This window comes from Arvicola amphibius, chromosome 12 (genome assembly GCF_903992535.2).
Source record: "Arvicola amphibius chromosome 12, mArvAmp1.2, whole genome shotgun sequence".
Lineage (NCBI taxonomy): Eukaryota > Metazoa > Chordata > Mammalia > Rodentia > Cricetidae > Arvicola > Arvicola amphibius.
Genome location: NC_052058.2, coordinates 93,559,874 through 93,587,546, shown reverse-complemented (window position 1 = coordinate 93,587,546; position 27,673 = coordinate 93,559,874). Strand labels below are relative to the sequence as shown.

Sequence of the window (27,673 nt, the reverse complement as noted above, 5' to 3'; positions counted from 1 at the left end):
AAAGTACAATGGGATCCCCATGAGGCCACGCAGTTAGACTGCAGGCAGTCTTTCATCAGAAGGAAGCAGCACAAGGTTTTACACATGCAGGGAATAAGCACAACACCCAGAACTATCGGCCCAGACTCGTCTATCATCAATGAAGGGGAAATCAAGAGAGTCTCAAGTAAAGGAAGATGGATAAAATAATGTGTTGCCAGTAAAACTGTCCATAAAAGATTATGCAAACCAAGTTCTCCAAGTAGAAAAGAAGCAAATGGGGAAAAATGAATCAAGGGGTTGGGGGTCTGGTTCAGTGAGCAGAAACACTTGCCACAAACCCTGATGACTTGAATACCATCCCTGGGAGCTATACGGTGAATGAGAAAACAAACTCCACACAATTGTACTCTGGCTTCCTCATGCACACACACACACACACACACACACACACAAATGAGTGAGTGAAATTTAAAAATTATACTAAATGACTAAATGGAAGGCCTGAAATGATAAATTTTTTAGAAAGAGCCAGCAAGATAGCTCATTGGGTAAAGGAACTTGCTGCCAAGTTTGACAACCTGAGCTCAAACCCTAAGACTCACAAGGAGGAAGGAAAGGACTGATTCCTGCAAACTGTCCTCTGATCTCCACACATGTACATAACACACACACACACACACACACACACATACACACACACACAGAGGAAACCTAGGGGAACAGTTCTCCACACTGCCCTTCACATGACCACTGTGACTGTCACATCCAAGCTCAGCATCAGATATGAATGATATGCATCACCTCCAAAGCATCTTCATGTGCCAAGAAACAGGAACAAAAAGGAGAATGACTTTCATAACTGCAAAGGTAGGGTTATTAACTGGGAACTATTCAAAAGGATAGCAAATTGCCTGAAAAGATCACATAGAAATGGTTGAAGACATGGGGAAGGGGAGCAGGACAGTTACCAAGCACTGATCAAGGGGGAAAAAGAAGGCCACAAGGAGATATCACCTCCAGGCTGTAGAACAGATAGAACAGAAATACAGCGGTGAACAGAAATACAGTGGTGAACACAGGGGAGATGTATCAGATATTAATGTGCTTGCTGTGCAAACATGAGGACTGGAATCAGATCCCCAGCACCCCGTTAAGTAGCCTGGCATGGTAGTATACACCTACTATTCTAGCAGTGGAGAGGCAGACTGGGAGATCTTGAGACCTCACTGACCAGTCAGTCAGTACCAGGCTCAGTAAGAGATCCTGTCTTAAAAAATAAAGTGAGCAATTATTGAAGAAGACACATGATATCAACCTCTGACCTCCATATGCATGCATGCATGCACATAAACAATGCATACATATGGACATACAAATACAACATAAACATACACTACACAAAAAATAATTACTTAAAAATAAGATTTAGCAGATGTTAGTGAGAGTGGAGAGAAAAACAAATCCTCATGTACTGCTGGTGGAGCTGTAACTTCATCAGGTTCTCATAGGAAACAGTATGGCTTTCCTTCAAAACAACCCAAATATAAGTAGAACAGCACCGGGGCCTAGCAGCCCTTCTTCAGAGAGTATGTCCAAAGGTAATGAAGTTACATTTCCCATTCTCTCATGATATGCAGTGTTATATGCCATGTTGAATGAATGAACTGCAATATATGTGACTACTAAGAAGCCCATACAAAGAAATGAATCTGAACTCTTGTGACAATGTAGAAAAATGAGAGGATATGGTTTAAGTAAAACAAGCTAGAGACAGAAAGAATCATATGGCATTGTATCAGTTACATGTGGGATCTACACAACATGGAATACACTGACTGAAGAATGGTAGAGTAGGTGCCTGCAGTAGAGAAGGAGGGGATAGGGGAAGGAACAATTGATACAAACCCACGGTTGGATTGGTTCAATAAAGCTAGATGTCCTTTGTGAAGCATGGAACTGTTTTTGGTAGTATTCCATTGAAGAAGGAAACTGTGCTAATAAGACTTTGGGCTCTCTTACCAAACAATGGAAGGTGATGGAGTATTGAGTGGATAAGATCTAAAATCATTGTGTTCATGCATTAAATTATCAAAGAAATTTGATACAAATGTACTAAATGGAAGGTCAGAGATGTTAATTTGCTTGGCTATAGTAGTCATAAGCTATACCATAACATCAGGTTGCATATGCTAAATAAAACATAACACCAGGGAGTAATAGTGCATGCCTGTCATTCCAGCACTTGGGAAGTAAAGGCAGAAGCATGAAGAACTGGATGCAAGCCTTCACCACATATCAAGGTCCACACTAGCCTGGGCTATATGACCCTGAGTTGGGGGAAGCATGGAGGGAGGAAATAAAGGGAGTAAGGGAGTGGGAGGAGGGAGGAAGAGATGAAGGGAAGGAATAGATGGAGGAAGGGAGGGAGGAAAGAAAGAGAAGAGAGGGAAGGAGTAAAGAAATGGATGAGGAGAGGGCTTATTTACACATATACCCCTCCCCTAGAAGAAAAAAATCCTAGAATACCAGTGAGCAAGGAAAAGCTTGAATAAATGCAGTAAGCCTTCCCCATGTTTTCAAAACTGTTTGACAGTTGAAGAAAAAATTACCATGTGATGTGTTTCTCAGTGTATGCGGAGGAAAAGCAAGATATTACATTATAAATGGGGTACATGACGGGAGAGACATAAGAATATAAGAATGCCCTAGCTGAAATTGGTAAGCTATGTGTGTGAGAAACATTATACTTTGAGAAACACTAGAAAAGACATCCAGACAAATACACTCAAAGAATGCTATAAATAAATCAAAAGCAATCCTAAAAGCTGTTTCAACACCCACAGGACAGCAGTGGGAGAAAATGGAGATATGGAACAACAAAGAGAACATGAGACATAAGCATCAGTAGCTCAGCTGAGGGTGAACAACCTCTAAACACCAACTTACAACTCAGATTTGGGGCTGGAGAGATGGGTCAATGATTACAGAGTACTTGTTACCCTGGCTGTGGACCTGGGCTTGGGTACCAGCATCCATACTGGTGGCTCATGAATGCCTGTAACTCCAGTTCCAGGGGACCCCATACCCTCGTCTGTTTTCAAAAGATTCCTACACATACACAGTAATACAAACACACATACATAAATAAAAATAAATAAATCTTAAAAACAAAACAGCCCACATACACTGAGTTGCAGAGTAGGTTAAAAAAACATAATCCAGCTATATTCTCCCTACAAAAAACTCACTGTAAATATTAACAATATAGGTGGGTTAGCAGTAGGTATATGGAAAGAGATTTATCATATACCACCTTGATCCAAGGGAAGTAGGAAGACATTCACTAACACCTAGAGGAAGGAAAATGACCAGAGACAAAGAAAACACATTGTACTTGTCTCTGTGAGCCTGACTGAGTCCCCTTAAGATGACCATCCCCAGTTTTCCTGCAAATAGCATGACTTCATGCTCCTTTATGACTGAAAAATCATATTCATGGCAGACCGCAAAGCATCTTTTTGATGTAGGATTCCCCTCTGTATGCTGTGAATATGATTGGTTATTGAATAAAGAATCTGTCTAGGCCTATGATAGGGTAGAGTAGAGCTAGGAGGGGAAAACTAAACTGAATGCTGGGAGAAGGTAGGCAGAGATTAGAGAAGCCATGGAGCCACTGCCAGAGATAGACATGCCAGAACCTTACCGGTAGGCCATGAGCCTCGTGACAAAATATAAAATAATGGAAATGGGTTAAATTAATATGTAAAAGCTAGCCAATAAGAGGCCAAGCAGTGATTTAATTAATACAGTTTCTGTGTGATTATTTTGGGGCTGAGCATCTGGGAACAAACAATTGACCTCTTACAACATATTATCACGCCAATGTGGCCAACTAAATCCATGTAAAACCTGAGAAAGCTTTAAAAGTAATTTTAGACACAAAAGAACAGAGTCAAGAACAGCTTTCTTGGTAGCCAACATTTTGCTGGCGGTGTGCCACAGCTACTTTAAGAGAGATTTTCCTGATTCAGCAATAGAAAAAAAAACTGCACTGTTTTGAAATGGCAGCTTCTTGGACCATGCTGCCAGCACAAACTCTGGCTCTTTCAAGACCAAGCATTTAAATGGGGTTTGTGAGAAGAGTACTATAACTTGCTTAATGGCAACATAGACCCACTGTATACCTGAAAATGGGGCTGTGAGTATGGCTCACGCTAAACAGATCTCCACCCCACCATGTTGGACTGGGTGGAGCCAAAAAACAAAGCAGCCTTAGTTGCTGCTTAGTATTTTAAGAAGCACTCCTGAACAGAAAAGAATTAGAGATACATAATAGGACATATTCAGACATAAAAGACCTCTATATGAGACACAGTGTGTTTAAAAAATGTACATAGGCTTGGGAAAGAGACAATAATAAGTATAGAGAGTCATAAAAAGAAGTAAATGGTTTAGCAAAAACAAAACAAAGTCTTTAACGAGACAGAGTACAGACAGTCATAGATTAAAGGACTAAAGATAATAAAATAAATATTAAAAAAGTAAAAGAGTAAAAAAATTATCAGCCACATAAAGATGGAAAATACACAGAGAGTCTGGATTATGCATATTATTGTGTTTTCTTTGAATTTTTGGACTGTGAAGAAGCTAAATAACCAACATATATACTTTAAAGGTACCTTGACTTCATAACTTGAGTCTAAGGATATGTTGCTTTGGAAAAGGGATCTTCTTTTGTTTCCACAGAAGATGAGAGCCTGTGGAATCATTCCAGACTACTGTGGTTTGATGAACCAAGATCCCCTAAAAGGTTGCCTTGAATACCCCTCAAAAATTAATTCACCCATCAAAAAGAAAGAAGCAGTTTGTAGAGAACTATGTCCAAATTCTCAAAAATTGTTTATAAATGTTTGTTTATATTTAAAGGGGAATATGCTATAGCTATTTACATTGGTATGGCTCTTAAGTTATTGATACAAATTTAGGGTCAATTTTGTTAGATGTATACTTCTGCTCTTGATTAAGGTATTGTGTTTGTGGAGCTCATTTAAAAATGTAATGTATAATTAAGAAATATAAGTTAATAGATAATCATCTATAATAGTCAAGCTTGTAGTCATGTTAGTTAGGTTTTTTAGATATACAGAGATATATTTTATTTAGGTATTCTTCATATCTTTCAGAGACATTCAAAATATGGCATTTAAAATGTTTTAAGAATTCAGGACTTTTTATGATAATGATACACATCTTCTGGCAGCACCAATTACTTCAAGAGAAAGATAGGCAACAAAGAGGCTCCTCATGAAGTTTGCTAGCCATTGGGTAAGAAACTGCTCTTGCCTGGACTGTTTAATGTTATGCTATATAAACTGGACATGCAGGACCCACAGAGAAATGACTTCTGAACTTGTGTAAAGGTGAGATGATCCTTCAGGGTTCCTGCTTCATGAAAGAGACTGCTAGACATTCTGCTGCTCACAGAAGAAAGTGACTGGCAAACTGTTAATATAGGTGGAACTGTCTTTAAAATTTCCTGCTTCATGGAAAAGTCTGCTGGATACTATGGGCCTGTAGGCTGAAGATGGATGCCCCAATGGTACAGAAGAACTTTGGGTGACTGTCCAGGCAGCAAGATTTCTCTGTCAATTCTAAAGTTTTGAAAGTTGTTTACAATGCACTTCCTGTATACTTAGGTAATATTATATCCTTCTGGAGTCTTTGATAGAGTTGAAGAATAGATAACTATAGTTATAGTTTTCCTTAGTTATGATAAAAGATAAAGTAGATATAAATGTTATAACTAATTCTTGCTTGATATCTGTTTTGTTATATGTAATTTTACTATGTTAAAGTTAAAACTTTCCTTTTTATTTAAACAGAAAAGAGGAGGTGATGTGGGATTCCCCTCGGTATTCTGTGAATACCATTGGTTAATAAAGAAACTCTCTTAGCTTGTGTTAGGGCAAAAGAGTAGAGCTAGGTGGGAAAAACAAAACTGAATGCTGGGAAAAAGAAGGCAGAGTTAGAGAGAAGCCATGAAGCCCTGCCAGAGACAGATGCTGGAACTTTACCCGGTAAGCCACAGTCTCATGGTGATACATGTATTAATAGAAATGGGTTAAATTAAGATGTCAGAGTTAGCCAATAAGAAGCTAGAGCTAATGAGCCAAGCAGTGATTTGATTAATACAGTTTCTGTGTGGTTATTTCGGGAGTCTGGGCAGCTGGAAAACAAACAAGCTGCCTTCTACTACACCTTTCCCCTATCTACTACACTGCTGCTGAACACCTCACAGCTCCTGGAACAGTGCTGAAGTAAACACAGTGTGCATGCTAAGGGAAGTAACGGGATGGAAGGCAGCCAGGATCTAAGGTTGCTGTGTCATTCAGAGGCAGGCTGCCTTCCAGTCTTTGGTGAAATTTGGAAATTTCAAATCAAATTGCTAATTATCTTTAAAAGGGTGGTTTCCTTAAAACACCAATACTTTGGTAGAAAATTGAGCACCCTGAGGATTGCTACTTATAAACTGAATTTGTGGTTACAGTTGCTAAGGACAATTACATTGTTGTTAATTCATTGCCTTCAAAGAGGTATCCCGAATTAACATACACATACAACTACCCATGCACACATCTATATTATTTATGTATGGGTGTATACACACACACACACACACACACACACACACACACACACACGTGTGTTCCCAGTGTGCACTCAGGTGGAAAATGTCAATGAATTGTCTCTGCCTATTGTATAGCAGTTTCCTCCCAAATTGACTCATCCCCCAGGAAAGTTCCTTAAGACAAAAGTAAACAACACAAAATAGCTTCAGGAAGTTCCTGAAACTGTTAAGATTCAGAGGCCCCTCCCTCCAAGAGTAAAGAGTAAAGATGCCCAGAGTCACTCTCAGACAAGCCAGGCGGCAAAGAAGCCTGAGATCAGTCAGGCTACCTGAAGGATCTTAGGCCAACTGATTCACTAGAAATTATGATCTCCAACCTGTTGAGCTGCCTGAAGGCTGTGCATGTGTTCTAGGTCCCCAGCTTTTGTGTGCTGTCACCTCTGCTAGGGGGTAAGCTTCGGTGATGCAGCTGTCTTTGAGTCACTTACACTCTTGCAGTAACCCCCACCCACATTCCTGTAAGTGACCCCATAATGCCCATTAGTTCACCAAACTGCATTTGGTAATATCCACGCTTAGGAATGTTGTGGGCTCCCTATCTGGGATGAGTAGGGGTGTGTGTGTGTGTGTGTGTGTGTGTGTGTGTGTGTCTATCTGTCTGTCTGTCTGTCTTCCTATCTCCTTGGGGGGAAAATGTGTGACACAATACTGCCTCCCAAACCACTGAAACTAGCACCAGCATTAACTCTGACTGAAAGGGTCAGGAAATAGTCACTCTGGGCTTGAATTAGATCACTCATGTAGGGCTGTATAGCACCATTTACAACCCATTGAGCAACAAAGGCAGGGTCGGCAAGGATGATGTTTAGCTCAAATCAAATACATTGTTATCTAACTTAAAGCAATGCCTTTGGCAGAGACCTGCTTTCCTTCCAGAGGGAGGGAGACCAGTGCCTGCTGTTCCCCACCCTCTCTGTCTTCTGCCTACCAAGCCTCAGAAGATAAAGGAATAAAAGTTCCAGATTTTACAACGAGGACTAGGAAAGGAAAGAGACTCCAGGGGATGATAAAAACACAGTAGAGATACCCAAGGAAGGAAGATGCTGCTGGGGCCTGCCATGCTCACCTCTGAACACAAAGGCTAGGATCTGATTCAGTGGCATCAAGGGACTATGAGGACTGAGCTACCAAGACTCGACCCAAGCTCCTACACTGGCCTGTGCCCAAACACAGTTATGTCCATAGAACTGTGAACATCATGGAAGGTGAGCTCTAAAGAGGGCCGTGGCTCACACGCAGGATCAGAACCTGTGGCCCACATTTAGTGGGGTTAACTGGCAGCCTAACAAACAAACCTCCAAAAAACTCATTTTTTTTCTTTAGGACATCTTGAGCTAATGCTTAAAATATTGAAAGACTCAATACCTAAGATGGATGTTGCTCCTGCCCACAAGCATTTAAATCAGTGGTTCTCAACCTGTGGGTCACGCCCCCTATGTGGGGGGAGGTCAAACAATTCTCTCACAGAAGTTACCCCGGAACACCAGAAAACACAGGTATTTACAATTCGATTCATAACAGTAGCAATATTACATTTATGAAGTAGCAACAAAAGTAATTTTACTGTTGGGGGTCACCACAACATGAGGAACTGTATTAAAGAGTCGCAGCATCAGGAAGGTTGGGAACCACTCCTCTCAATACTATTGTTAGCAAGCCACAGGGCATTTTTCAGGAAAATGGCCAGCTGACTCCACTACTAAACCAAGTAGGAAATAAAGGGACTGAGAATTGTGGGAATATCAAGGAAACAACAAAGTCACAAGACCAACACTACCTGATTTTAAATCTTACTCAGTCTAGTATGCTCAAGGGAGAAAAAATAGATAAAAGGAACAAAATTCAAAGTGAAAGCTAGAAAGACAGCTCAGCCATCAAGAGCTCTTGCCTCTTTTGCAGAGGACCTAGTGACTCACAACCACCTGTAACTCAGCCCCAGAGAGTCACACACACATTCACAAGCACGTGCGTGCACACACACACACACACACACACACACACATGCACACACAAATACAAATAAAATACATAATTTTAAAATGAATGTAAAATGTCAGGTAAAGATTTGCATGTATAGAGGGAAATGGTTTTCATAGTCTGGCACAAAAACTCAAAGGATATTCACTTTTTTTAACTTTCACATGTATGAGTATTGATACTATATGAAGCATATGTCAATTTTCACAAATGTGAGTACTGATACTATATGTTTGAATTTTCACACTTGTTGGTATTTATACTATATGTTTGAACTTTCACACGTGAGTATTGATATTATATGAAGAATATTTCAACTTTCACACATGAGAGCACTGATACTCTATGTTTGAACTCTCACACGTGTGAGCACTGATACTCTATGTTTAAACTCTCACACATGTGAGCATCAGTACTCCATGACACGCACGTCACCCTGCATCACTTGTCACAGGCAAACTGAAGCACCCGTGGACCACTCACCTAAGCACATCCTGTTTCCATGCATAGGGCAGCACTTAAAAACTAGTGTCTATACATGTAAAGTAGCCAAAAGTTCTTCAAATACAAGATCTACTGATGCTAAATTTCAATATTAACATATTTCCAGTCATCCATAGGTCCTGTTCTTTAAAGGGAGGGGACAAAAGAAATGGCAGTGAATGACAACTACCCTGAGTCTCATCATATTGTGATGAGCCTGGTACAAACCATTATACAATTGTACAAAGAGGAAAAGCAGCTGTCAGTCCTTCAAACAGGTCAACTACTGATCAGATGTATGAGGGGATAACGCATAGACTGTAAGTGGGCAGGTCCTCATCAATAAGGAAGTGCAAGTCAGATGACTGTCCCATGAACCACCACAGCGACGCTACAGAAGACCAACCGCCATGAATGCGGGTGACAGACCAAGCCACAGATCTCTCCATGACCATGGTTAGTACTACTGTGTGCACCACAGTGCATGGTGGAGGTTGGAGGATAACATGAAGAAGTCTATGATCTCCTTACACCACGTGGGCTCTGGAGATAAATTCGGGTCGTCACAGTTGGTAGCAAGCACCTTTATCTTCTGAGCCCTTTTGAGACTGCCACCCAGTTTTTGAGAGAGGGTCTCTTACTAGGCAGGCCAGAATGGCTTTTCAGTGTGATCCTCCTGCCTTGCCCTCCTCAGAGATTCTATCATGGCCATGCACCAGCATTGCCAGTGTTTGATGGGGGTTCTGGGGAATGAGCCCAGGTCCTTTTGCTTGCATAGCAATCACTTTCATAAATGAGCTATTATTTCTCTTTGGTGTAGGAGGTTCTTTTGTATTTGTGTTGCTTTCATTGGTTAAATCAAGAACCTGCCTTGGATGTTTGATAGGGCAGTACTTAGATAAGTGGGAAGATAGAACTAAATGCTGGGAGGAGGGAGGCAGACAGAGAAAGCCAACATGGAGCCGCCAGGTCAGACATGCTGAATCTTTCCCGGTAAGCCACGACCTCATGGTGACACACAAATTAATAGGAATGGGTTAAACCAAGATGTAAGAGTTAGCCAATAAGAGGCTAGAGCTAATGGCCAGGCTGTGATTTAATTAATACAGTTTCTGTGTGATTATTTCGGGTGTAAACTAGCAAGGCGGCTAGGAAAACAAACAGCCCACCCACTCCTACAACATCTCTTGCTCCCTAATTTTCTTTATAACTGTTTCATGAAGTCTTCATTCACAAGCTGGGGGAAGAGGTGGAGTTTCAGCATTTTTCTACTGTGCCATCTCTTTCTTTCATTCAATTCCCTTTCCCAAGTGCACCACCCACCTGCTGCCGCCTGCTCCCCACTCTGGCTGGCTTCCTCCCTTTCTCCCGGACTCTGTCCTTCCCTCTATTCTCTTATCACATGTCTATCATCTACCTGGACTATAGGCTCTCTTCTTCCCACCTCATGAACCCCTTTCCAGTTTCATAAAATATATACACAGATACAAATCAGCATATATAGACACATAACTTTAAACGTGGCTTCTGCATTTAAAAGGAAATGGTATTTTTCTTTGAGTCTGGGTTATGATTTCCAGTTGTATCAATTTTCCTCCAAATGTCATGATTTCATTTTGCATCACGGATAGAAACATCTTCTTGCTCTGTTCTTCTGCCAGTGGCCATCTAGACTGGCTGCACTTCCTCACGACTGCGAATAGAGCAGCAATAAGCCTGATGAGCCGACAGGAGAGTGTTTCGGGGACCCCATGGTGGGGTAGCTGGGCAGGTGTAGTGTTAGTCCCTTCAGGATTTTCCATACTCACTGTGAAAGTGGCTGCACAGACTGGCATTCCCCCAAGCAGTGAATAAGTGCTCTTCTTCTCCCATACGCAATTATACCTTTTTAGGGTGAGTATTCAGGGCTTGAAAGACAGCTCAGTGCTTAAGAACACTTATTACTCTTTTTTTGAAATTTATTTTCAAGATGATAGTTTTAAAAAAATTCAAGTCAGTCTTGAGAAAGTCTGCATCATTTGACATTTCCCAGACAGTGTTAGGCTATAATTTTTAAACATGATTTTTTTTACTTTTCAAAATGCTGTCTTTTTTGATTTTTATTGAGCGCTACATTTTTCTCTCTTGCAGAGTAATAATAGTAATAATAATAGTAATATTAATAACAGTAATAATAATAATGACTAGGATTCAGTTCCCAGCATCCTAATGGTGGCCCGTAACTATCCATAACTCCAGTTCTACTGCTCCATCCCCCTTTCTGACCTTCACAGTCACCAGGCATGTAACGGCCCACACGCATGTACATTACAAGGGGACTCTAGAAGGCTCAAGCACAGCAGACAGGGCACCAACAGTTTCTGCCTTACCCTCCTCCTCCATTTCCCCTACCTTGCTAAACCCTTACATTACTTTCTTAAAGCTAGCCACCAGTCTATTCCCTTGTTTGGTCACTTCCTCCTCCAGAGGCTAACAACCAAGGTCCAGTTACCAAAGTACTGAAGTCCAACAAGCTCCTTTGTCCTCTGACTCTTATCTTTGTCTGTCATCCCTCGCCCCTTTCTCCCTCTGGGGCAAATCCTTCTCCTATGTGCTGAGAACCTAGTCCTGGAGCATCTTGTGCCAACTTAGGGGACAAACATAAATCACAGGTGAGACACCCACACACATAAAATAAAATAAATACATATATTTAAAAGCAAATGCCATTATTCTTCTCATTTTCTATGTATGTGATGACCTTTACAGGGCTTTCAGTGGCAAAGTACAAGTAATCCCGTCAATTACAAGGTTTGCGGGAAGCATTAGGAAGATAATAAAGGTCATACATGGGGTTCACTGCCTGGCGAATGGTGTTGGAAATTCAGCTAACATATATCTCATATGTATATATGCATACACACCAAATAGTTAGCTAATTCCCCATATATACATTATTTTATAAATATCTGCGTGTGTGTGTATAATTCTTAACCTCACACCAAAACATGTCTAACTGAAATGTGCAAAGATTCACATATAAGAAATTAAAACTTGAATGGTTCTCTAAGTTAATGAGAACGATGTCTTTATAGCATTCAGGTATCCGGATCTTATTTATACATTAACAAAACCTGAGGTGCGCTGGAAGGATGCACTGAGCCAGCGGAGTAAAGCACTGGCGCAATCATCTCTCAGAAGGAAGACCACCTGGGGAAAGGCGTTAAAGGGAACTGTAAACCAATGATGTAAACCAAAACTTTCCTTAGTGGAACAAAACTCCCAGACCAAATGTGCTACCTTGGGGACAGTAAACGACAGACAGTGCGAGGCAAACCCAGACTGCCCTTGGGCCATAGCTGGGATGCATAGTCCATGTATATGTAACAGTACAAACTGCACACATGTATGCATCCCTGCTACTAGCGGGGAACCTTTCTACATGAAATGCAGAGTCTTGCTTTGGATTGTAGATCACTAATGGGTCAGAGTGAAATCTTAACAGACTCTGGAATTTAATTAACAGTAATACAACACTGATCTCTCTGTTGCGGTGATCATAGTCATATAAAATGCTGCTGTTAGGGATGAAGGGCTGCAGTGTACAATGTGTGTGCAGATCTAATGACATTCCAAAATGAAGTGTTTATTATGAAAAGAAAAAAATCTTTTGGACTAGAAAGGAAACTCACATGGTTAGTGCTTGCTATGCAACCATGAGGACCTGAGCTCTACCCCGGGACCTGTCTACAATACCAGACATGGCAGTGTGTGTTTATAATCCCGGGGCTTGGGAGATGGGGGCAGACAGAACCCTGGAGCTTGCTGGACAGCCAGTCTGGCCTACTGGGTGAGCTCCAGGTCAGTGAGAGAGCCTATCTCAAACACAGAGCTGTCTTCATGGAGGGAGCAGTACAGAAGAGAAGATGTAGCTTAACACTCAGACCTTTGTGCTTTTCCGGCTTGTTTTCACGTCATCGCTTAAAGAGGCTCCTGCATGGCTGCCTCAAATTGTCTGAACATTTGCAGGCTCTCTCCATGTTCTGACTCTTACATACAGTGTGATTTGCCTTCCCAAAATATGCCAGCCTGTTTCTGGTCCCCTGTGCCCTTCAGATGCATTCAGCATCTAGCCTGTAGCCCAGCCTCCTGCATTCCCCATCAGGAGGACAGAGCCAGCAACTTTCACAGACTTCTTCCTTCCTCTGGTGGATGAACTGTCATTAGCTCTCATGGAATCAGACTGAAGCAGCCTTTGGGGGCTGCAAACAGAGATGCCACTTGCTTTTCATAGAGAACAGATTCTTCTGCTGAAAACTCACACACCTGCCCCTGTCTTGTCAGAGGAGGAAAACTCACACACCTGCCCCTGTCTTGTCAGAAGAGGAGCAAAATAAGGCTGGTGTTATATTTCCTTCTCAGAGATTGCAAGAGCAGTTAATTCACACACGCACAGGCTCCCAGAGGACCCAGACAGTCACCTCGGATGTTACAGTAGTACCTCAGCAGATACTTTGGCAAAGACAATGGTCTATAAAATGAAGTTCAGGTGGACCAAAAATGAAATGTATTGATTCTTTTGAGCCATTCAGAAACACAAGGAAATATCAGTTTTCTTAAGAAGTCAAGTTGTAATGTAGAGGGTAGAACACCCTGTAGATACTAGGGAGGGGGAAAATAAAAGGGAATTACGTTAGGAAACACCCCCAGGGCTCTTTCTGTAATTTGCTTCATTTACCTTCCAATAACTGAGAGGACAATTATATTGAAATGTCCTTATCTAAAAATCTAAATTTGTACATTTATGGACTTGGCACTGACAGATGGAAGACTGACCATCCAATCAAGATTCTTCAAACATAGTCTTTCACACTTTGAACATTTGGATATTCTTTGAAATCTGGTCTCAGGGTCTGTCTGTCTGTCTGCATCCCTCTGTCTGCATCTCTCTCACCTTTCATGCCAGAGCTTGTAAACATACCAATTTACTGAAGGCATAATCATGGAGTTGGCTACAAGCAAATATTTGGCTTTGACACACTTTGCTGGAACTGAATGGTTTTGAACCCAGAGCTGTCAGGACTGGAGACTCACGGGAAGAAAGACAAGCCAAGACTCACCATGGCCCCTTGGTTTGTCCTTTGAGCAACTTCTCTCTGCAGCCTGGCCACAGCCAACTTCTCCCTGGAGAGACAGAAACACGTGATTAGGTAACTATTCCCGGGGCTGAGACAGCACCACATAGCTGGGAAACATTCTTTTGAAATCTCTAGAGTGACCCATCCTGTACTTACCTCCTTCCCTCAAGCATATTTAATATTAAATATTTAAAGTGGTTGGTCACTGGGGCATCGTCTCTACTCAGCTACATGACACTGACTCCTTTGCTTTGGAGCTCATAATAGAGGGATAATTATTGAACGCCAGGTTAAGCAGTGCTCCACTAACCTCATTTGCATATATCCTTTGTCACTTACATTTCTGAGGCTATTTCATTAATATTGATTTTGGTTATATTTTTTGTTTGCTCTTTTCCTTCTATAACCAGGCTGAATTTTAAAAAGCAAACAAACCATAACTCTACACCATTCTTGAGAAAACAGAAAATCATTTGCAAGCTTGCTGTGTAAAATGAAGTCTATTGGACATTTTTGCTCATTCTATGAGCATGACAGCTACTCATTCTATAGAGGCGGAAACTGAAGGCCACAAGGCTAAAGGGACAACTGAGATCTGAGTTGGGCTGTGACAGGATCGAGTGTTGAGTTTCTCTACATCAAAGTCTAAATTTAAAACTCTGCATATTCTCAAGGCCTAGGAAATTTACTAAAATACAGAGTTCAAGTCAGATTGTAAGTCAGTGAGATGTCTGAGAAGGTAAAGGTGCTTAAGCCCCGGGACCTGCGATCGACGGATCTGAGACCTGTGGCGCTCACGGGTGGAAAAGAGAACAGGCTCCTGAACGCAAGCCTTTGACCTCCATGTAAACACGCGCAAACACACAATAAAGACCTGCTCACTCAAGTTTAGTATTCATACTTCATAACAAGATTCATTTCATATTCATCATAACTAATTACACTTCCGACGTATAGAATATCCAATGTAATGTCAAGAATGCTTGTAGTAATGCATGCATTCTGAATGGCTTTCCAGATTTTTAAACTGTGAACAGGTGACATCCAGGGAAAGAGCAGCTTCTAGCCAGCTCCAGGTCTCAGTGACAGTTTCCCCAGAGATCCCTCCCCTACAGTGAGATGAAGTATCTGAGTGGCATTCATCCCTCCTATGCTACATCTGCAAGTGAATGCAGAGGGGACTGCTCCATCCCCAGATTGGTGAGAGGATTTCTTTCTTCTAAGGGCTATGACAAATCTGGCTGCCCAAATGAAAGGAAAAAAACCAACTTTCCAGGCTGAGGAGGAAACCAGTCAATAAAGCTTTTGCCTTGCAAGCTTGAGGATCTGAATTGAAATTCCAGAACTTATGTGGAAAGTTAGGTGTGGTGCTATGAACCCCAGACGCCATCAAGTGTCAATGACTCCATTGACCATCAGTGATTCTACAGTGCTCTCCCTCCAGCATGAAGTAATGTTAGCTGTCTTACCAATTGTGTGCATTTCGTGTACAGACAACCGCAGCTACTGTGAGCTCATAAGCCCGGCAGTCCTGTCAGGTCGTCAGACCCACAAAACCTTGTTTTGCTCTGGTCCTCCTTAGCCTTTTACTATTACAGTTTTCTTTCCCCTCCTCTACAATGAACCCTGAGCCGTGTGTGTGTGTGTGTGTGTGTGTGTGTGTGTGAGAGAGAGAGAGAGAGAGAGAGAGAGAGAGAGAGAGAGAGAGGAGAGAGAGAGAGAGAGGAGAGAGAGAGAGAGAGAGAAAGAGAGAGAGAGGGATGGACAGATGGAAAAATGGAAGGATGGATGGACAGACAGATGGACAGACAGACAGATAGAGATAGATAGATAGATAGATAGATAGATAGATAGATAGATAGATAGATAGATAGATAGAGATGCCCCAATGTGGTTCAGTATTCCACTGACTCTAATTCTCTGTGCTTTGACCAACTTGACTTTGTGCACTGACCACCACTTACTGTACCAAGAGACATCTCTGATGAAGTCTGAATGTTGTATGCATTTTAAGAAGGACTCAAAGCAGGGAGTGAGGATCTTCTGGGGGCGTGGGCCTTGGACAAGTCAGGGTAGGAACTGGGAGTGTGTGAATGTGATCAACGACATTGAACACATTTATGAAATGTTCGAAAAGTTAATAAAAATGTTACTGAAAAAAATGAAGACTCTGAACAACAGCTACCAGGAATCCAACCCAGAATGCTGTCCCCACAGAAAGGACCAATGTTACAGAGGTGGAGAAATGGCTCAGCAGGAAAGGTACTGGCTATGTAAGCATAAGGACCCAAGTTCAAATCTCTAGCATTGATAGACATGTCTGTAACTCCAGCTTTACAGCGGGCAGAGGCAGGAAGACTCCTGAGGCATGTTGAATGCCATCCTAGATCCAGACTGAGTGAAAGACCCTGTCTCAGAGATCAAGGCAGAGAATGATAGAACAGGACAAGGAACATCCTCTTCTGCCCTGGCATACACATGTATAGGTACCACATGTATATGTACATAAAAGAAGGGGTGTTGCATCAAAATAGCCTATGTGTTTGCAGGTACTGAGAACCACATATGTGTTAGAGCAACCCTGGCTCAAAAATAGAGATGAAGACACAATATGTAGGCAAACATGAACTCCAGGAAAAAGGGAAAGTTACTGCAGACAGGCAGTTAGAATTCAGACCCAGTCATGAATGGTGGCATTTTAATTAATTAACACATTAATTTAGAATTTAATGAATGAGAAGCACCAAAAGATGAGTGTCACAGGAATACTAAATCCTGATCCAGGAAAAATGGAAAGTTGCTCCAGACAGGCAATGTTAGAATTCAGATTCGGCCATGGATGGTAGCATTTTAATTAATTAATACATTGATTTAGAATTTAATGAATGAGAAACATCAAAAGATGAGTGTCACAGGAATATTAAATCCTGATATACCCATGAAAAACATTGTCACTACTCAAGCAAAGGACGTTATCAAGTTGTGGAAGAGGAAATAGCATTTGTGGTACGGTCTTCATGTTTTCTACATATTAATGCTTGTGGGATCAAGTAATAAATGCAATCAAGATATCAAAACAAAATGCTCAGCCTCTTTCATCAATAATCTAGTTTGTCCTGGATGTCCTGGCACACCATGTCTTCCAATCTGTAGTTCCAAACTGGCTGTGAAGCTGGGACCAGCTTCTTTTTCATGCTAATTGAAGGTTCTTACAAACAGTTGTGTGTAAAATAAATAAATAAACAAACAAAGAACGCTTGCCTTTCAAGCTCCGCACACCAAATGTACATTCAGGCACTCATCTGAAGAGTTTAGTTCTCCTGCTGACTGCAGACAACGGCAATTTCACGACGCATCCCTAGTTTGTTCTGCTGCAAAGTTGGGAGCTCATTATGAGGCCGGTGCTGTGTTTATGATTACAAAACCAATGCCTGGGGATATGTGATCAAAAGCCACGGATCCTTAGCTCCCGAACAGGGACAAAACACAATATCAAAAACACAACAAATCAGACACAGTACTCACTCCCCTTTCAGTTCCATGAAAGAGAATATTTAACTCTCTGGAAGAAATGGATCCTCACTCTTTATCCCATTTTATATCCAAATGAAGAATAAGCCTCAGGTTGCTAAACGCCTTCAAAACAACCCCTGGGGAGATGGTTCAGTGTGCAAGAGCACTCGCTATGCAAGCATGAGTACAATTTCAATCTATAACACCCATGTCAAAAGCTAGGCATGGCCACTCATGGGCCTGTCACCCCAGTGCAAACTACTACAGACTCAGTGTTACAATGCTGCAATGTGTTACAGACTCTGTGCTTTGATGGAAACTGGTGTGGGATAATGCTCTGGCACCCTGTAAAGACTTGTTACTTGTATTGGTTTAATAAAATGCTGACTGGCCAGTAGTCAGGGAGGAAGTATAGGTGGGGTGACCAAACTAGGAGAATTCTAGAAAAGGAAAGACTCATTCTGAAGTCACTAGCAGATACAGAGGAAGCAAGATGAGAATACCTCACCGATAAAAGTGACCAAGCCACATGGCTAATACAGACAAGAATTATGGGTTAATTTAAGTTGTAAGAGCTAGTTAATAATAATCCTGAGCTAACGGGACAAATAGTTTGTAATTAATATAAGCCTCTGTGTGTTTTGTTGGAACTGAACTTTCAGGACCAGGCAGGACAGAAACTTCTGTCTACAGGAAATATCAGATAACATTATGATTGCTAGTTCACTTTTTCAAGAAAAAGGAAGCAGTAATAGCTATTTGTGCTTGTACATGTTGTCAACAATAAAAGTTAAAAATAATGATTTTGCATATCCAAAGCCAGTTTCTTCCACTGTGGCCAAGATACTGTGGTGTTAAAACCTCCTGTAATACTCTCCCCTGCATGTTGGTTTGGGAGTTCAGTTTCAGTCCCTACATCCCAAGGTATTTAAAACGTCATAATGTGTGTGCAACCTAACATATATGCCCCCGATGGTTAGCATTATCAACCCGACACAACCTAGAAACATCTAGGAAGAGTCTCAATAAGGGATTGTCAGATAACCAGTTTTGGTCTGTAGTCACGTATGTGGAGAGTTGTATTAATTAAGTTACTGATATAGGAATCTCAGCCTACTGTGAGTGAAACCATTCCCTAGGCAGAGGGTTCTGTACTGTGCAAGAGTGGAAAAGAGTGGAAAACTCTAGTAGAAGCAAATGAGTATGCACAAATGTTTTCCTCTGATTCTGACTGCGGGAGTGATGGGAATCGCTGCTTCGAGTTCCCACCACTGTGACGTCTGCTAGGATGGACTTTGAACTAGAATTGTAAGCCTAATATAAAACTTTCTCCCTAAACTGATTGTTGTCAGGCATTTTAGCACAGCAACAGAAATGAAACTAGGACAAGGTGTGTCTTTAATTGACCTAGAACAGCCCTGCAACAGAAACTACATAATCTAATGATAAATAAAAATTCTAGCTCATTCAGCAAATGCTAATAGTTTGTTCTGGGTCTGCTATTAGCTATAGTATTGGGAAATAAACACAAACAAAACAAGTCTAAATTCAGCACATATGGAGCATACAACCAGAAAGAACACCTAACATGCCAGGGCACACCAGCATGGAGGTTCAGCACTAGAAAGCTAGGCTGCACAATGAATGGTAAGGGGTTTGGAGTATAGCTCAGACAACAGAGTCCTTGCCCCGCTTGGATAAAGCCCTGGGTTCCATCCACAGAGCCACCTAAAACAGACATGGCGAGTCACATCTATGATACCAACACTTTGGAGGTAAAGACAGAATGGTCAGTAGTCATTTTGGGGATACATTGTCTCAAAATCAATAAGGCCAAGTTATAATTCTATTATGGGTTAATATACACATAACATTATTAGTTTTAAGCAGAGATTTTTGAGGCTCTGTGCATGAGGATGATGACATAAGCCAGAGGGCATCAGATCCCCTAGAGCTGGAGCAACAGGTAGTGGGGGGTCACCCAGTCAGAGTGCTAGGAGCTGACCTCAGGATCTCTGCAGGAACAGTGCACGTTTTCAACCACTAAACCACCTCTGTAGCACCTATAATCAGAGATTTTTGAAAACAAGAGAGGAGTGGCACAGTTTATCCTTTAGCAAACAGCATCCATGCTTGGCTAATAAAAACAAGAGCCCTCCACTCACTCCCATCTTTGCTTCTGTGATTCTGTAGCATCACGTGAGGTAGCCTCTGACAAGCCGCTACTATGACGGAATAAGAACAAAGGGGGTACACAATATCACAGCAGTACTACCTAAGGAGTTTAGCCCTATATATCCTCAGAAATAGCAGAGCCCTGAGACGAACTCGCAGAAATGCCCATGTGTCGTGTGAAAACATGGGATGCTTGAGTAGGCAGGACAAATGCCTTGTCTCCCCCTAATCAAAAGCTTAAATATGATCATTTTTTAGCAAATTCATAAATCAGCAACCTCAGATGTCACTTCTCAAGATACCATATACCTTATTCTTGCATTTTGTTTTTAAATTGTTTTAGAATTTCATCAATGAGTACTCTACATTATTTCCATCCCTTCTCTCACCCTCACCCCCATGCTGACTCCTTCTGTATCATACAAACCAGAGGGATCTGAGAAACTCCCCCAAACAACACAGGCTATTCCTATAGCCCCAGGTTGCCTCTCAGAATGCAAAGGTAAGAATTCTATTGCTGAAAACAACACTGTTTTCGGACTGAAGAAATGTGAGGAACTGAGCTGGAACTGACTTGGAGGCCTCCTCTCTGAGGATAGCTCTCATGGTATCCTATACAAGCTGCTGAGGGGAAAAGTCTACAAAATTCAACATGACTCATAGGGCAAGACATCCCAAAGGGGAAAGAGTGGTACCCTCGAGACAGTCTCTCTTTGATCTGAAGACTTGCGGACTGGGTGAGGCTACCTGACCACCACTGACTCTGCCCACAGCACACAGTCCCACAGCTGGGTTTTCTGATAGCTTCTGGAAACTGAAGGTCCTCATGTATGCAAGGCAACATATAAGATGTCCACAAAGGCTGGAAAAAGAACCTCATACCCCTTCTTCTCAGCTGTTTAAATAACATTTCGTCCAAAACATAAAATACCAATGAATGTACATTCAGGGAAAAGAAAACGTAACAGCACCAGTATTTCCATACCCACCACTTACATGAACACTGCCCCTGAAATACCGTGAGAAACAGGAGACAGTGCATTGGAGACCAGCTGAACATGAGCCAAACCCAAAGACTTAATAGATTTTACTAAGAAGACAGAAGACACTAAGGCTGGGGAAATGGCTCAGTTAGTAAAATGCTTGCTTTGTCAGCCTGAGAACCCAAGCTTTATCCCAGAGCCTACATAAAGAGCTAGATTCATTTGCAAAGCCAGTGCTGGGGATATGGAGTCAAGTGAATAACTGGGGCTCACTCTTCAGCCAGCCTTGTCTGCTTGAACAAATCCAGGGCAGTGGAGAGCCTGTCTCAAAATCCAAGGCAGACAGCCCCCGAGGAACAACACCTGAGGTTGACCTGTCACACACACACACACACACACACCAACCACAGCCTCCACCATCACCAATACCATGCCCGCCAACACTATCACCAAATACCAAGCGCCAATGTACTCTGTAGTGTAGAAGCGAAATGCAAATCCAGTTCCCCACATGCACACATGCTCAGTCATGGGCTTTGTTTCAATCAACACTCCTTCCTAATTTTCCCCAGGAAGATGCTGCCAAATGCCTAGAGGGAAATTAGATAAATGACTGTTTTCATCTGTGCCTTGAGGCAGGGTGTTATGCTCTAAAATCTTGGGGGGAAAGGTTCAATTCATCATCACCCAGCCGTGCTTCTAGCCAAGGCCCAAGAATAGGAGCCCCAAGAATAGAAGCCCGGTGGCGATCTGGTACGTGTGAAGAGAGAACAGGTTTGTTCTCCCGAGGAGTTCAAGGATCATTATCTCGACACACAGGCATCCTGGGGAGTCACCCGCTGCAGAGGGCAGGACAATGCCAAGAGGCAGGCGCACCTGTCGCTTGGGCAGATGGGGAGACCAGTGGCGGCTTTCCCGGAGTCAGGCTAAATTAATTAGCCTTTCCTCAGTATTTCATCTCATTATGCACCTCTCCAGACACGTAAGGGGAGAACAGATTTTCAACAAACTCTTATAAAGCATAACACAGACCAAAGAAAACTCCACAGCCATTTTTTCCCATTTCTTATTTTCCTGGATGCTTTAAAGTACCGTAAATCACTCTTTCATTCCATGCTGGGAGACTCTCTTCAGATTTATGATATGAAAAGTCAGTAAGTGGAGAGAGTGTTTCAAATCCGTGGACTTTCACGAACATTCTGCACCAGACACTGGGCAACTCAACAAGTTGATTTCAAGATCCTGATTTCAGGAGCAAAAAGAATTTATGGCATTGTGTTTGCTGGTAAAGATGTAGCTTCTATTCTTCCCAAATCAAGAGATGTTTCTTTCCAAAGAGTTTTCTGTGTTGCAATACACAGATAAATCAAAATAACAAAAACAGGAATCTTAGTAGACTGCCTTTTAACAGCAACCTAACACAATTCTCCTTGGAGCTACATAGATAGTTCATTTGGTACACAAGGACCTGAGTTTGCTCTCCAGAACCCACCTAAACAAAACTGGATTCGGGAACACACATTTGCAAATCCCAATCCCGGAGACACGGAGATAGACGCACACCTGGAGCTCACTCACCAGCCAGCAAGGCCAACTCTGCAAGCTGCAAGCCAGTGACAGACCATTTCCAAAATAAAAGGTCAAGGTGGAGAGTGCCTGAAAACTGACAGCTGAGATTGTCCTCTAGCCTCCATGCGCATATGTGTAAACACATGTGTGCGCACGCAACACATATCCTTTGCCATATATTCTTTCCCAAGACAGTCCTTCTGTTTTCATAAACTAAGTTGCAAATGACGTCTACACTTCCATTTATTAACTCATTCACGCAGTCCTCCACTGGACCATCTATGATATTAGCACTCTCTGCTTATCTAGTTCTCTTCCGTAATAGGCTGTGAGATGCTAGAAAGTTAAGAATACAGGATTTGGGTGCACAGGGAATAAGCACACTACAATGAATAAGTGGTTGTCATTCATTTATTGTATCCTGTGTCTTCCAGGCACAAGACCATATTACAAGCTACCTTCACCCATATTCAATATCAGACACTGGTTCCATGCAAAGAACGGCAACCAATAGGTTTCTATGGGCTTAGAGGGTCAAGTGCTTGCCCTGCAGTTTATATCCACAGCATCCATAAAAAGCTGTCTATTACCCTTGTACTGTGGGTGGGATGGGGTTTAGGCAAGAGGATCCTGGAAGCACATTAGCCAGCCAGTAAGTTAACCCCATGCTCCAAAGCGTGATAGTTGTGCCAATGTGAGCACACAAGAAGAAAAAGCCTGTGCATGTAGCATTTCGTTAATCCTAGGTATCACCTGCATACATAATGGTCCCTTTTTAAAGATGTACTAATTTGTCCGTCTGCATCCTCTCCTTCTCTTTTTCACTTGTAACTATTATCTTTCCCTAGAAAAACTTGTGCTTTTTATGCCAAAGTGTTTGATAAAGTAAAAAGCCCTCCTGTGTTAACACAATCATGAACTGAAGCAAGATCATCCTCTTCTCTCCCCATCTTTCTCTGGGGCAGAGTGTAGCCCCAACCACCTCCTATCAATAACTGCAAAATGCACACAAGAGCAAACTCATCTGCACTTGGAGATACAAATTACTTGTATTAACTGTTAAACTGTCTCCCCTTGAGGGCAAACTCTGGCCAAAGACTTCAAACAGAGTTCCTTGAGATATATAATTTATAAAGCATTGAAGAACCAGTTAATTTCTTGAATTAACATTACTTCTGAAAAAATGCTGTTTGTAGACAAGGGTTTTTTATGTTCAAATATTAGAAAAAATACTTGAAATTCCCTACCTTTTCCTGCATCTTATTTCTTTTGAATATTGAAATTCTACTCAAAAGAAATCCAACATAGTTAATAAAACTGTGTCCTATGATGGTTGGTCATTTTTCCTTGGTTCAGGCGATATGCAGATTGATGGGTTGTATGTAGCTGAATAAAGAATGGATTTCTTCACAAAAAACTCATGCTGTCTCCTCACACATGAACACAGCCCTTATGTGACAATTAATTGAGTTCGCCATGGCTTTCAACTATCAATGGCCTTGAAATTTCATTCTGGCTCCGTTTTGATTGAAGGCCCCAAGATGGGGTCTATGCAGAGATTCAAACCATCTGTGTAGCCTCAGGACAAGGAGGCTTGTGAGTTTGGAAATGAAAAGGATTCAGGACATTGACTGAAATTCTGATGGACAGTAACCAGAGACTGTGTACTGAACTCCCTCCCTTCTCTGGCACAGATAGTAACCAGAGACTGTGTACTGAACTCCCTCCCTTCTCTGGCACAGATAGTAACCAGAGACTGTGTACTGAACTCCCTCCCTTCTCTGGCACAGATAGTAACCAGAGACTGTGTACTGAACTCCCTCCCTTCTCTGGCACAGATAGTAACCAGAGACTGTGTACAGAACTCCCTCCCTTCTCTGGCACAGATAGTAACCAGAGACTGTGTACGGAACTCCCTCCCTTCTCTGGCACAGACAGTAACCAGAGACTATGTACTGAACTCCCTCCCTTCTCTGGCACAGACAGTAACCAGAGACTGTGCACTGAGCTCCCTCCCTTCTCTGGCACAGATAGTAACCAGAGACTGTGCACTGAGCTCCCTATGGCACAGAGAGTAACCAGAGATTGTGCACTAAATTCTCTCCTCTGGCACAGACAGAAACCAGAGACTGTGTACTGAACTCCCTCCTCTGGCACAGACAGTAACCAGAGACTGTGCACTGAACTCCCTCCTCTGGCACAGACAGTAACCAGAGACAGTGCACTGAATCCTCTCCTCTGGCACAGACAGTAACCAGAGACAGTGCACTGAATTCTCTCCTCTGGCACAGTGAGCCATGAGCCTAAGAGTGAATTCTCAGGAAAGCAGACACGATTAGGCAAGACTGGGAAGACTGTCGATTCATGGCTGGAGTTATCCTGATACACTCTGGAAGATTCAGCAAAGACTAAAAGTCCACTCACAACCCTGAAGCATCCCATCCCAAAAAGGTACAGTGTGTCCATATTTGGTGTCATGGACTGAAATATTACAACCAAAACAACAATTCTGATTTGAAATCCTAACTGTAGGACCCCAAATTTACCTATTTTGCGACAAAAGACTACTGAAGTGACCATGTTGAAACAAACTCCTTAGAATGAATGTTAACCAAGCTTGGACGCCAATGGCACATAAAGAAGTGTATTTGCACTGGGGTGGTTCTTACACAGCCTATGAAGAGCAGAGACTGCAAACAACCCTTCAGGAACTCAGCAAGAGACACAGAGCACATTCCAAAAGCACTTGGCATGAGTCAGCGTTGTAGGACTGTAAGGCAATCCATTGCTGCTGTTTAAGGTTCCTTGTCTGAGAAACCATGTTAGGGCAGCCCTGGCAAGCCAACGCATATCAGGCGATGTGTGTGTGAGGGGCAGATATCAACTATGTTCATTTGTACAAAATACATCTCTCTGAATATAAGGTAAACCTCCCTAATCAAAACATCCAAAATCTAACAACTTCTGAGCCTAGACTACTTTAGATTAGATGCTCTTAGCTGGTAAAGTCTGTGGAAAAATTCCAAAAATCTGAAAAATGTCAATGTCTAAAATACCTTTTGTCCCACACATTTTTGAGCAAAGGACACTCCAGTTGGATACATGCAAAGTGTGGTCCGGTTAATAGGTTATCTAGGGAAAGTGAAGCAGATTTTCAATAAAGGCGGTACTGACGTGATCAGGAAAATGAGGGAAGTATTTATACTAATGCAGCAGTCTATGTCATAAGCATCAAGGGTTGCAGTACATCAAAGCAAATCACGCTCATGGACAACAATCATGGATATTGACGAGGTGTGTGTATGTGTGTGTGTGTGTGTGTGTGTGTGTGTGTTTAAGCTAAGTAACTCACTATACTTAGTAAGATTTCTTAAAGAAATTAAAAGTAATCATGGTGATCCAAACAACACATTGGCTAAATCTCCATAGGTGCATGGAATCTTAGCCCTGGAGATGTCTAGATCTTCTCTTACTGATACGCATACGTGTGTGTGTGTGTGTGTGTGTGTGTGTGTGTGTGTGTGTGTGTGTGTACATACAAAAGTCCATGATTACCCTCCCATGCTTTACCAGGTTTTGTTTGAGACAAGGTCTCTAATTGGACTGGAACTTGCCAAGTAGGCTAGAGTAGCCAGCCAGAACATCCCAGGAACTTGCCTGTCTCTGCCTGCTCAGAGCTGAACTACAATTGCATACTGCCATACCAGCTGTTTACGCAGCTCCTGGGGACAGAAGTCAGGCTCTGGGGATTACTAGGCCAAGTATGGTTACCTCCTCAGTCTGTCAGATACTTTCTACTAAGTCTTCTGTGAGGTTTGATGTATAAGATGCAATCCTTGATTTCTTTCTCTTACGAACATGCATGCATATTTGGTCTTGTGAAATAGGGATAAATTTGCGGATGGTGAGGGCTTAGGGAGGTCCTAGTCTCTCAACCGCTCTGCCTAGAGGCAGGCCCTATAGCAGCTACTTAGGAACTCAGATGTTCACCAACGGGAATCATCGTTAGTACTTGAGAATACTGTAAGACCTGTGTTGTTTGTGTGCATATACATGCATGTCTTTATGTCCACTGTATGGAGATGCATGTCTATTTGAGTACATATGCACACATGTATGTGTAAAGGCCAGAGGTCAACTTTGGTCTTGGTCTTGGGTTAGAGTTGGGGTATAAATATGTCATGGAGAATAGCAGAACCATCACACACACACACATACACACACACACACACACACCTAGCAAAGAAAAAAAGAATCTCCTGATTTCCTAAGTCATTCTAATTAGAAGGTTGTTGGTTAACAGGACACAAGAACCTCTCCTTGTTAATATTCTCCTTGTGAGCTAATGTTCTTTGATGCTAGGATTGTGCCAATAATTACATGAGAGATAATTTTTGAGACTGCGTCTTATGCAATCTAGGTTAACCTCAGATATCTATGTATCAAAGAATAACCTCGTCCCTGTCATCCTCGTGCCTCCATCACCTGAGTGCTGGGATTACAGGTGTGTAGTATCATGCCCATAAACATGTAACACTGGGATTGAACACAAAGCCTGAACTACATCTCCAGCTCCTAAGTGAGAAACTTTTACACCGCATACAGAAGAGTAACTGATACTGATAAGATGTATAGGAGTGTATGGGACAGCTTTGCAATGCTGTGACAAAATACTTGAGAAAATCAACTTAGAGGGAGAAAGGATTGTGCCCCATGGTGCCGCCCATGGTTGGCTTCATTGCTTTGATGTCTATCATGAAAAGGGACGTTGTGGGAGCATATAACAGAAGAGGCTCTGCCCCTCAGTGGTGACCAGGAACTGGAAAGAGAGATTTCTATCTATAAGTAAAGCCCCTACTCTGAAAGCCCTTAATTTATGAATTCCTAAGTGATTAAACTATTTATGAGGTCCAAGCCCTCACAGTCCAGTTGCTCCCCAGAAGCTCCACTGCTGAACTATAAAGAACACAGTAATACGGCTGCCATGCAGATGAAGCCTCACACGAGTGATCTGGATCATGTCCCGGTTACGGCTGCCTGTCAACTCAACAGAATCTGGAATCACCTAATGCTTAAACCTCTGGGCTTGTCTCTGAGGAAGTCTCTAGGTTTGGTAACTGAGTTGGCAGCACTGTCTGATGGGTTGGGGTCACATACTAAGTGGGGAGGGGAGAGAGAGCTGAGAA

The 27,673-nt window shown here is 42.1% G+C and overlaps 1 protein-coding gene across 1 annotated transcript in view; it reads right to left on the bottom strand.

The window, feature by feature from the left end:
• The window catches only part of Nckap5 (NCK associated protein 5), a 799,776-nt gene that overhangs the window by 535,824 nt on the left and 236,279 nt on the right, over window positions 1-27,673 (bottom strand). The window contains exon 3 of the mRNA XM_038349244.1: window positions 14,230-14,293. Coding sequence (XP_038205172.1) covers window positions 14,230-14,293 — 64 coding nt within the window. The remainder of the gene's footprint in view (window positions 1-14,229; window positions 14,294-27,673) is intronic.